This window comes from Gambusia affinis, linkage group LG19, assembly GCF_019740435.1.
Source record: "Gambusia affinis linkage group LG19, SWU_Gaff_1.0, whole genome shotgun sequence".
Classification (NCBI taxonomy): Eukaryota; Metazoa; Chordata; class Actinopteri; order Cyprinodontiformes; family Poeciliidae; genus Gambusia; species Gambusia affinis.
The window spans coordinates 2,564,166-2,576,255 of record NC_057886.1 but is presented as its reverse complement, the minus strand read 5'-3'; the positions used below and the strand labels follow the sequence as shown (position 1 = coordinate 2,576,255).

Sequence of the window (12,090 nt, the reverse complement as noted above, 5' to 3'; positions counted from 1 at the left end):
AGATCAACAGCTAGAAGAGGAAAACTGTGGCTGCTTGCTAACGGGGCGTGATGAGCCCAGCTGCTGGAGCTGAGTCTCACATGATGCTCCTCTGATTCACTAATCAGAGCCTGTGTGTTAGCAAATAAAGTTAGTGGAGAGGCGCTGCAGGCCGAGACAACACAGGCCCGCTTTTATCCCCACCGCTGCCTCAAAGAACAGAGAAGCACGCAAAAGATTTCACATTTTGTAAGACACTACTTTGTGTTCAAATTATTCTAAAGGAAGTGGAGAAGGATGTACGCCGTTCAGCAGGACAGAGAGCTGTACGACGGTACATTAGAGCTGTTGTAGGAAAAAAAACAGGAGTAAATTTCTACCAAGTAACTCGGAAACTGTCTAGAAAACAGACAGGGAAGTTTCGAAGTTTGGAAAGTAGAAAATGTGATTGAAAAAACTCATTTTTTTTAGATGAATCTTAAAAAGAAAACATGGAAATGTCTGAGTTTGAACAGTTACAAATTCAAATGGTTGAAACCAGTAAAATGACAAGAACCTGAAGATTTCACAATGTGTCTTTAATCACAATACTGCAGTATTTTACATTCCACATGGAGACACACTCCTGCAGGGATTGTCATATCGTCCTCCACCTACGAGAGCTCCGAGGAGCGAGGTGGGCGTCTGGGTGCAGAACAGGCAGGAACAGAGAGACAGAGGTCAGGAGGTCAGGAGGACGGTGCCGGACAGACGCAGCTAGAGACAGAGCCGTTTCTCCTGGGTAAGTCAGGAGGAGAACGCCTCAGCTGTTACGGTTTGGTGCAGTGGCAGAGATTAGCAGATTCACAGTTTGGACGACTGTAAACACAAAGGGAGAGAAATCACAATTCTCCCTTTACAAAGTAAAAAAACAAAACAAACAAACACCTGATTTATTCTGCGGCTTCGATTCAAAGGTTGTAAAGTCGTCCTTGGGTTGGAGTGAATTATCTTTTTTTCTGTCAAATTCAAAACGGAGCCGCCAGAACGACTCCAGAGATCCTGGAGCAGATAAACGAGTGCCGCTGTGGTTTTCCTCCGCCGACCGTTTGGCGCTGCCAGCTCACATCTACATCACCGACGGGGAACGCTGACCCTCGACCTCAGCAAAAAGAACAGAAAAAAGAAAAAAACAGAGAGGAGAGAGCTGGCTTAACCTGCAGGCGAGCTCAAAGGCTGGAGGACTGAGAAGGTTGCTTGGTAACCGCCACGAGTCAAACAAGCAGCGTCATGTCAGCCGGAGAGAAACGCCGCTGATTTTCATCCAGATTCTGTCACCTGGTGAAATCATCTGAATGGGCCTGAGTGCACATATATATACTATATATATATATATATTTATATGTAGCTTTAAATATTTACAAATATTTATATGTATACTACATAAAGTCCACAGCAAAAGAATTCATACTTTTTATTTTTTTACTTTGTCCCATGTCGTCATATTGCAACCAAAAACGTCTAATGTACTTTACTGGGAGTTTATTGTCCAGACCAACACAAATGAAATGGTTCCGTGGTAAATAACGGTGGTGGCAGCATCATGCTGTGGGGATGTGTTTGTTTAGCGACAGACTGGCAGGTAATAGTGCATAGTTCATCATTTTTCTATATAATTTCTCTTGTAAATGCTTCTTTGTCTGCATTCCCACAGTATGATGCTACCACCACCATGTTTGTGGTCTGGTGTGAGCAAACTTTTTTTTTGGATCACACACTTCTGGTGTTCTGGACATTATTTAGGGGTGTCAAAGTAATCTTTTGAGTAGGTATGTACGATACATCAGCACTAAAATCAGTATTGGTATCGTATCGGTAGATACTGGTGATTTTTTAAAATCATGTTTTGGATAGATAAACAGATATTAACAACCAATATTTATTTCTATCTTGTTGCCGTTTATCTCTAGAGTGGGAGGGGTCGACGTTGCTGATGTAATGTTTGTCTGGTCCTGTGACAGTGATAGTGATGCAGCAAAGGACTGTGGGTAGTTTGGTGGTGAAGTCAGCTGTGTTTTTTTACGGTGTTGAAGGAGAAGTGAAACATGTAATACAGGTAAATATCAGCTACAACAGCAATATAAATACTGGATATTGGTATTTCCCTAAATTAATTAGGTGCAACTTTTACCTATTTTTCCAAAAAATTTAAAACTTTCACCTCCATCATGTGAAACTTGGTGCTGGTCACATGAAATCCCAGTGAAATAGATGAATGTTTGTGGTTGTAATGCAACAAAATCGTGAAAAAGTTAGATGTATGAATATTTCTGCAAGCACTACGAAGTGTAACGATACACCCATGTGAGGCACATGAACATATCAGAATGAGCGACAGGGCAGCTGTGTGTGTGTCTGTGGGCGTGTGTGTGTGTGTGTGACGGCGCTCACTCACAGTGATACCAAGGCAATGTGGGTCCGTACAACTCCATCATCCTTTATCATCATTTCGCTTTCTGTGTGTGTGTGTTTGTGAGTGCATGTTACATAATCCACATCATAGTTAAGTAACACCAGCTGCATTTCATTAACCGTAAAACTGCGCAAACTGAAATGACGTAAAACAATTAGCTTAATGTCACGACAGTTTTGGGAAAAAAAAGCACAAAAAAAAAACAACAACAAAAAACTCAACAGGGTAAGGTGATTTTTTTGACCGTATCAAACTTTGTGTATTCTGCAAAACTTCAATGGAAACTTTTTAGCAGAGTCGCACAAGTCACGTGATCAACAACCCGATACTACTGGCGAAAACGACGAAGAAGACAGGAAGTGGAAGGAGGATGATAGTTTCTTTTCCGCAAACCGCAGCATAGGTAGCCGCTCCAAAGTAGGCGGGGCTTGTTGCTCCAACGTCTGAATTAAAGATCAAGTCTCAGCGGATAGATGATGAGCGCTATAAATCCCATGTAGCTGTTTACATCCATTCTGACGTGATTTTTAATGATTTGTCACGTTTTAATTCAGTGAGATTTTAATGTCATTCCTTTTTTCATGGAAACACATCAATTTGCAAAATTGTGTTTTTTTCCCCTTTGACGTCAGCTGAATATCGACAATGGAAACGCAGCCAGTGAGTGGCGATCCCTACCGGCCGCGCGCTGAGCTTCACTTTCCGGAATCAACAGATGGAGCGAAAGACGAAAACAGCAGGAGGACGAGAAGGAGAGGAAAAGTGTCCAGACCGGTTCAGAATACAGACAGCGTGGTTTTAGTGCAAAAAAGAGAACCTGATAAGTCTATATTTTTTTTATTTTTATTTTTTTTGCAGTGGATGGCCGCTAGAGACGTGGTTGACAGAGTTTCTCTCTTTTCTGAGGCCCGGGTGTTCGTTTCCCCAGGGAGGAATTCAGTCCATCATGTGCTTTCCAAAACTGCTGAGTCACCCGCCAGAGTCCTGACCCGACCGGGGCCGAAACGGCTCCACCCGCTGGAGAACTGTCACGGTTTTACCGTCACTCCTTCACCCGCCGGCCCGCCGTCAAGCTCTGGTTCTGAAAGAAAAACCTGAACTCAGAGCGACTCTTGGTCCCACGTGGGCAGCTGGGAAAAACAAACCAGGTGAAAATGACAGAAGGAGCAGCGCCGTCAGCAGAACGACGCTGCGGACGTATCCGTTCACAGTGGGGGACGTACAGCTTATCACTGCGTTTTGTGTGTTAGGTTGGCGGTTGTGCTCGTGTTGGGCTCCTAGAAGCGGCTCCATGGAGACGAGAGGTGAGGTAGAGTCTGTTGGTTTCAGGCAGTTACAGGCGGAGGAGTTGGTTGGGGGGATCAGGGGGTTGAAGACGAGAACACTGAGACTGAGAGGCTGCTTCCCACAACTTATAAGAATGGAATAAAAAATAAATAAAAAGAGAAGCCAGTTTGAAAGAGTAAAAGCATCTGAAAAGTGAATGTGTGTCTGTGAGGTAATGACTCAGGAGATATGAGTTGGGTGAGGTATTCTATATGCAGACGCCCTGTGTAGGCTGGAAATGGCTGAAGAGCCTTTAGATGTTTTGAATAAAAAAGTGCTTTCTGTAAGACATTACACTACAAGGTCAAAATAACTATTGGTGTAAAGTAAAGGCTGGAGTTTAGAAGGACAATGAGTTGATGGGGAACAGCGACCCAATCCTCTATGATTTGATCTAGAAGTTTTCCAAAGATGATTAAAGGTTTTCTATCATTTCTGTCTGCCAAAGAAAATATTATTAGCTGACTGCTACATGCTCAGGTCATGTATAAGACTTAAATTTGGGGCTAGTAGAGCTTTAATTTAGGCCACGAGAGTGTCTTTGATAAACAAGAGTGTCTTTAGTCAGAGGCGTCTTCAAATTTGCTGTAATACAGACTGCTACAGGAAATCCTTCCTGCCAGCAACCATCACAATCTACAATAACTCTTTGAAGAATATAAGTTAAAATAACATTTAATTTCCCTTTGGGATCAAAAACGTCTTTTTGAATCGAATGGTGCACAATTCCAGACTCATTTTTTAAAGCAGTTATTTTTTTCCTTCATTTGTTAAAAAAAATGATGCAACTTCACTGTCAGCCTCGAGCCAATTCACCAATTCACCCCTGTTCCGTTCCCACTGCCTCCCTACTTCTGTTTATTAACAGTAAATAAGCAATGTCATAGAAATGTACCTTAAGCCTTGATGTACGAGCTTATGTTTTATTATAATTAAGTATTTTTCATCAATACTGAAGATAACTCATAGATAGATGTGGTCAAATCGTCTATAGTTTTCTTTTTATTTCTTATAATCAAAAAATATTTTATTAATTTGACCTTCCAGGGCATCATTTTACTGATCAGTATAAATCATTGCTGGTTGTTTTGTATCAACATTTGCAAAGCTAACATCTGCAGCAAGGCTAAGATGGTTTTTATTACTGTGTAATAAAACAAATTAAGGCATGTTTTGTGTCTGAACCATTAAAATAGGCAGTATTTGGCATTTTTAAAGGCGGTCTTCAGTATTTTCAGATTTCATCTACTCATGGACAGACGCCCTGTAGACTGAAAAGCTGTGTTTTAACGGCTCGGTGAAATAATTCAGAGCTCCGGTACTTTAAAAGGCTTTAAATTTACAGGCGCAGCTGAAGTATGTTTGTTACAAACGTTCTTGTGGAAACGGAGGAAAAATAAAAAAAAATAAAAATAGCTTGAGCAATCTAGTCAGAGCCGTAAATGATGACCTGAAGACCACACACTGCAGGAAATATTAGCAAAACATTTGCTAATCAGTCACGTTGGAAATCAGCAGACAGTCATTGTAACCATAGCTACTTCACAACCAACTAGTGAAGCTTTAGTAGATTTTTTTATGAAGCCATGTGTTTGTTGTATAAACTGATAAATTCTTGGCGTCTTCTAAAATCAAATAATAATAATGATGGTTATAATAATGTGTTCAAAGCACTGTGCTATGCATTATTGATCATCAAATATTGATCAGATTAATTTTACATATTTTTTTAACTGGAACACGACAGAGAGGCTGACTGTGATAAATAATGGAACGAGACTTTGTGTCAGTAAAATTCGATAAAATCTTAAAAATCAACTAAATTCAGCCAAAGTGAGAAAGTTATCAAAATTACTAACAAAAGTCACAAATAAGCTGTAATTACCACATAAAAATGTGTAGAAAAAAAACAAAAAAACAGAGAAAGTTCTCCATGACTTATTGTGATTGTTTAAATATTTCATCAATGAGAATAAAGGTGATAGAACCTCAAATTTAAGATGAATAGGCTAAACATTTATTCTGATTATTTGCTTGGAGATCATAAATTTTGCCAATTGGGATATGCAGATATAGGCAAATTTGTTCGTACCCCTAAAAATATGTAAATATGATCCGAGAACCTTTGCAAGTAAAAGGCCGAAGAAGCACCAGCCTGGCCGTTGCCTTCTTACTCATTTCCGCTCAATTCTCATCTCCGCTCAGGGATTTCTCCCATTGGCTTTGATTACTCAGGGTGAATTACAACAGGGCCGACCAAAGAACGGAGGAAGGAGTTGTGAACAGCGATGTTGAATTTCTGCACTTTGCAACTGTTCGCTACTCAAAAAGCTTTATTTGCCAAGACTGACTCCATACATACTCACAGTTTAGTGCTTACAGAATGCACTGTGATGTTCAACACATCTAGTGATGCACGGTGATTGCTGTAGTGTCCTCGGCTATAAGACTCGTAGTACAAATAATGCTTCGTAGATTAGTGTTTTACACAAAGTTGTTCTCTCACCAGTTGCCAGTAGCATATGGGTAACTGTGGGGTGCATGGCTCCATATCCTCTAACTGAACTACATCTGGCCCCTCCCTCCCCACCAAATATAAATAAAGAAATACATTTGACAAGAAATGAGGTAACAGTGTTGGGGTATTTGTTTTGTTTTCTGTGCACATACATTCTGTGAGTGTGTTTCTCAGTGTGAAGGTTTGTGTGACGGAGGTAGGACGACGAACACTCTGAGGGCCACAGTGGATTGAAAGTGGAAGCTTTTGCTCTTGGAGGTGTTGGGGAGGTGGGAGTTCAGCGGGATGGTTGTTGGGATTGTCAGAAGTGCCAGTTGTCAGGTCCAGGACAAGAAAAAAAACCCTCGAAGACATGTGCTTGAGATTTCACTAAGGTGTGCCGCTAGCAAAGCCCCTCAGTTTGCATTAGGAGTGGCACCAGTCCAGCCCTCCTCATTGATGCAATTTGGATTTGCATATAGATGCAAGTTTATGGCATAGCGTTGAAAAACTACCAGTTGTAGAACACCTGGGTTTCTGTGTCATGATGCTGATGAGATTTTGCTGGTGGCAGAAGGTCAAGTCTTGTGTTTGACAGAAATGGGCAAACAGACAACTGAACAATGTACAGGGCACGTTCTCACAAATGAAAACAAAATCCAGTCTTTCCTATGATGTTCATCCACGGCCGATACTTCCTTTACTGCCAAACCCGAAGCGTCGGGGCGCGATGTCACACTTCCTGGTCCTCGAAGACTTCCAGGAAGAGTGGGGGGAAGAGTTCGTTTGGACACTCGACCTTCATGTGGAGGAAGCGACTGGCGTGGCAGGCGCCGATCATCCGCAGGTCCGTGACCTTCATCAAGAGCTTTGGCCAGAAGTGCGGAATGTTGTGCTTACGGTAGTTGATGTAGTGCTCGAACGCCAGCAGGTAGGCCTCCTGGCACCGCTCGATCTTCTCCATGCTCATCAGCCCCGACCGATCTGAAGCCAACGCAGAAAGAAGAACGAGTAATGCGACATGTTTTCTGCAGCCAGTTCAAGTAGTTCTTCCTATAAAAGGTGATGCTGCCTCACCTGAGCTCATGAGCAGCACCGCTTGCATCAGTGCCACCTCGGAGTCGTCCAAGTTGAACTGTGCCAGGCTTTTGCCCAGGTCAAATATGGCGTCCGAAACAACCCCAAGCCCGCCGTTTTTCAAGTGCTCACGTTTTACGGCCATCTCGCCGCTGAGCGTCAGCGTTTCGCTTTCGGGGTCGTAGCGCACGGCGGCGCGCAGTGACATGATCTCCATGCAGCAACCCTTCAGCAGGATGATCTGGTCTTCACAAGGCAGCTGGCAGGTGCACAGGAATTCAGGGTTACTGCTTTTAATAGGACAAAACTTTCATAGAAACGTGCAAGAGGACAGTTATGGCAAGGTCAACAATTTTTGTTAGAATTAAAATCAGAAAAGTGTGGTTTAAATTTGTGAGTTTATGTGGGCATGGTGTGTTCGGACCCACCATTTTCTGATTTTTATCTGCTAAAATATTTGAAAAACTTAATTTTTCTTCTTTTACTTTGCAGGTAAAACTTTTGGAAGTTTTTGTATTACATGTACCATGGAGATAAATGCAACTCTTGTTACTGAAATACCTACTTTGGCTAGTTTAGTTCTGATTTAACAACCAGTGTTTACATAACTGAAGTGGCATGTTTGAACACGGGATGGAAACGAGATTTAGCATCCTTTCCTACCAACCTCTGAAAACATGGGCAGTTTCTTGGCAAAGTCAACAACGCGGGTGATGGCAGGGGTCATGATCTTGGTGAACTCACTGAAGACCTCCAGGTCGACCTTATCTCCGTCTGAAGTGAGCGTCAGCTGACCGTTGCCGATGTCGTCGGCCTGCAAACAGCACAATAACGCGGTCAGCAGTCAATGAGGCAGGAGACAGAAGAGAAAACCTTGGACTAAAATGCACTTTGTCCGCTCAATAAGCTGTGGATGTAAAACCCACACAGGATATACGAGTGTATGGTACACATGCCGAGTTTTGCTGACAATAAATGAAGCCGATTTAAGCTCAATTTCGTAAATCGACTAACAAAAATAAATCTGTCATTTGCACAAAACCCCCCCAAAACAGATAAGATATTTCAACATGTGATGGTTGATGTGATATGCAAGAAACTCTTACATGTATAATCATGGACCTTTGCAGTCACTGAAGGGATATTTTAGTAATCACCTAATTCTACAAAATAAGGCAATAAAGCTGTAGTAAATTCTATATGTATTTATTTAAGCTTACTTAATCAAGGTCAATGTTACATGTTAAAAACAATGCAACTATTATTTTGCACGAAGGGTTTCTAGTCAAAAGATATTTTGCAAATTTGTTCAAATTATAAAAGTCCTTGGTTGGACTTTTAAAAAGGACATTTAAAATACTGACTCCTCCTTTAAACTGCTGAATTGCTTTAGAAAATGAATGAATTTTTATTTTTTTTTCCATCTTGTTTGGTGAAAACATATGAAAACTCATGCATGCACCTTTTTGAAAATTCAAACATATTCAATAAGAACTTTTTTTTTCTCCCAAGCACTTTTCCAAAGTTTTGTTTGCAGAGATCAGGGTCGTTCTGAAGTGAAGCAGCAGCAGCAGCAGCAGCCATTGTGTTCAGCTGCTTCTCCCACACACAGTGTGTTCTTCCGACCTAAATGTCCTCCCCTTTTTAAATCGCTGCACACAAACGTATTCAAGTGTAAAACCGTTTGCTTCTGTATTAAATGGTTGCTTGGTAACCATCATTTTCTAAACCCAGTGTATAAAGGTATCCATTGATTACCACGATTTATCCAAAACTTTACAGCTGGGTTTTAATCAGTAGAACCTTTTCTTAGTCTTTCACTTTACCAATTTGGTACAGTAAGAAGGACCTTTGGAAAGTTTTTAAATTTTGATAAAGCATGTTAGTTTGCACTGTGTAATAATGGTTTACTAACACATTTAGCTGCTTAAATTTGGTAAAAACAATCTGACATTGTGAAAAAAGTTTAGTTTCTGTCAACAATTGTTCAAAGTCATTGTGTATGTATAGACTTTATGTGAATATTAAAGAAGTCAATTATTAACTGAAGAATTTTGAATTCTGCTCCTGTGGTTTAACAACACTTGATTGAGCAGAAGTTTCTATCGCCCTTTGATTTGGTAAAACATTGGCAATAATTAAATGAATTTTAAAAATTGGCTTAAATTTCTGTAAATTCATCTTAGCTCTCTTTTTTGCCCGATCCGCTAAAATCGGCGTTGGAAAGTGAAAACTTTACCGAGTTCTGCAGCAGGTTTTCACCACGTGTGGCGACCCGGAAACTCTAAATTGTTTCTCTTCAAAGTGACAAATTACCAGAAATTTGCGCTTCTGTTTCCAGCTGGAGCCCTGGGCGTTGGTGTGCCGGTGCGCCTCAGTCACCATCCTAATCAGCTCCCACTCTGCGCTGTCTGGCTCCGGCCTCATCTGCAGCGTCCGCACCATCTCTTCCCGCTTCCTCCGCTCTCGGTTCTCTTCGATGAGGCGCCTCTTGGCCACGCGCTTGCTGTCGTCCAGCACCACTGGGAGATAGAATGGGTGGAGTTAATGGGTTGGTGGTTTCATATAGAGATGCAGACTTGAGTGTAACAGCATGGTAAACATTCAATAAGTTCTGAGTTTGGCTTTTTACAAACTATCCTGAAATTTTCTTATCAACAGGACCGAAAGGACTGCAACCTAGCTGCTCGGTGAGATAGCTAGCTAACTGTGAGTTAGCTAGCTAGTTGCTTTGTGTGGTAGCTAAATAGCTGCTCAGTGTGGCTGCTCAGTGAGCAAGCTAGCTGGTCAGTGTAGTACCTAGCTAATAGCTCAGTGTGGTAGTTAGCTAGCAGATTGGTTTGATAGCTAGCTAGCTGCTCATCACGCCAACCGCACAGTGTTGATAGTTAGCTAGCAGGTTGATGTGGCAACTGCTCAGTTTTGTAGCTAGCAGCTAACTACTACCCCATTGCACGTCTTCAGTTTTAGAGATACTAAGTCAGAGGTTTGTCATGACTCACAGTCCATGGCCATGCCCACAGAGATGCACTTCTTGAATCTGCACAGCTGGCACTGATTGCGGGTGATCTTGTCAATGATGCAGCAGCCTTCATATTTACAGGAGTAAGAAGGATGGAGATTTTTCTGGATTGTCCTGCGGAAGAAACCCTATAAGGAGGGACAGAATGAGAGACAGTAAACACTTCATCACTCTACAAAATGTTCTAAATCTGGATCTAACGAAGGTAAAGTTGGGATCTGAGTGGTGGCTTCCTGCCGCTCGGCACCCCATGTGAGGAGGCTTTAGCTGTCCTGGTTCAACTCCTGACCTCGGGGTATTTGCTGTTTGTTTCTGCTTCTCTATCAGCTTTCTTTACGCTAAGCAACAAATCAATAAATTCCAAAGCAACAAATCAATAAATTCCAGCAATGGTACAACATTTAAAGGGCTATTTCATAGTCTGCTGTTCATTCTACTTTCTCCAGTTCAAACCTGAGCTGGATAATTCGACACTGAACAGAAAGTCTTTAAAACACAGATTCATAATACCTTTAAGTTGTTTTGTGAAAAAAAAAATGTTTGGAAGCCTTAGGTGTCCTCATAATGTTTGGATCACCTGGTCTCCAGAGTTGGATGGATCATTATATGCATATTGGTTAGAAAACATGTCTGATGGACGATACCTGACTAAATGTAACCACCTTTTGCAAAAATTGCTTGAAATTATTTTCCGTATGAAACAATCTATTGATGCAATTTCACCTACTATCTTTCATGTCACTGACTTTAAAGCAGGACTGAATCATCACTGCTTTATTACCATCGTCAAAAATCTCCAGTTTGGTCAAAGAACCTGGTTTAGAGGGTTTAGGATTCAGCTTCACTAATCTAACCTGACCCCTCAACCAGAACATTTAATTTATCATTTAAGCGTTCTGTTTGCTCCTTGATTTCATCACATGGTGTTTGTGGAGTCAGTGGAGTGATCAAGTTATCAAGCAATGACATTAGTGGACATCTTATATAAGCTTTCGCAAGAAAATCCAGACTGTTTGACCTGAGTTATGTTAGCTTACTGTAACCTCCTGACTTTATAGGCAGAACACAAGGAGTTGAAAGAAAGGAGTTTGCAAAGACCGTTACAGAATAACCCATTATGAAAATAATCGTAAGTTGCAGCCCCACTTGGATAGAAACAAATTTGAGTGCTTGACTGACCCAGTCAAAGTCCGTAAATCCGATTGGGAATCAGTAGTAAGTCTGGAAAATGTAATGCTGGCAGAGACAGATTATTGATTTAGGGGCACTGAACGCATGTCCCATTTTTCCCATTTTTTAATTTCCAAAACAACATACCATTTTTGTCCCCATTTAAAAAAAACACACTACTATGTTATTTTCTGTTAAACAAAGTATCAATATTTAAAATTTGTGGCTGTAACATGACATGTGAGCTGTGCAGCGGTTGAAGAGGCTGAACTCCAGCGGCGTACCTTGCAGCCTTCGCAGGTTATGCAGCGGTAGTGGTAGCCGGTGGCCTTGTCCCCACACACAACGCACGGCTCGTCCTTCTCCAGGTAGCTGGGGATGTACCCTGGAACAGAGACGCTAAGAGCTATAGGAGAGGAAGAGGAGGATGAAGAGTGAGGCAGGACGGGGTGACAAAGAGTGCAAACGAGGGAGGAACCGGTGGATAGTGAAGAGTGAGATTGAGGATGAGGATGGCGGGGAGAAGGAGAGGAGGAGGGAAGGGGCTGAGCGTTATCACAGGGGCCT

At 41.7% G+C, this 12,090-nt stretch overlaps 1 protein-coding gene across 5 annotated transcripts in view; it reads right to left on the bottom strand.

The window, feature by feature from the left end:
* Window positions 1-547: 547 nt before the first annotated feature.
* LOC122821350 (thyroid hormone receptor alpha) overlaps window positions 548-12,090 on the bottom strand; it is a 65,543-nt gene continuing 54,000 nt past the window's right edge. For 2 of the 5 annotated variants that reach the window (XM_044099180.1, XM_044099181.1), the window contains 6 exons: window positions 11,808-11,908; window positions 10,334-10,481; window positions 9,648-9,853; window positions 7,999-8,145; window positions 7,332-7,590; window positions 548-7,238 (listed from right to left, as the gene is read on the bottom strand). In XM_044099180.1, coding sequence (XP_043955115.1) covers window positions 6,988-7,238; window positions 7,332-7,590; window positions 7,999-8,145; window positions 9,648-9,853; window positions 10,334-10,481; window positions 11,808-11,908 — 1,112 coding nt within the window. In that variant the 3' untranslated portion in view covers window positions 548-6,987. Of the gene's footprint in view, window positions 7,239-7,331; window positions 7,591-7,998; window positions 8,146-9,647; window positions 9,854-10,333; window positions 10,482-11,807; window positions 11,930-12,090 lie in introns of all 5 variants that reach the window. The other 3 variants (XM_044099177.1, XM_044099178.1, XM_044099182.1) reach the window with 2 other exon arrangements.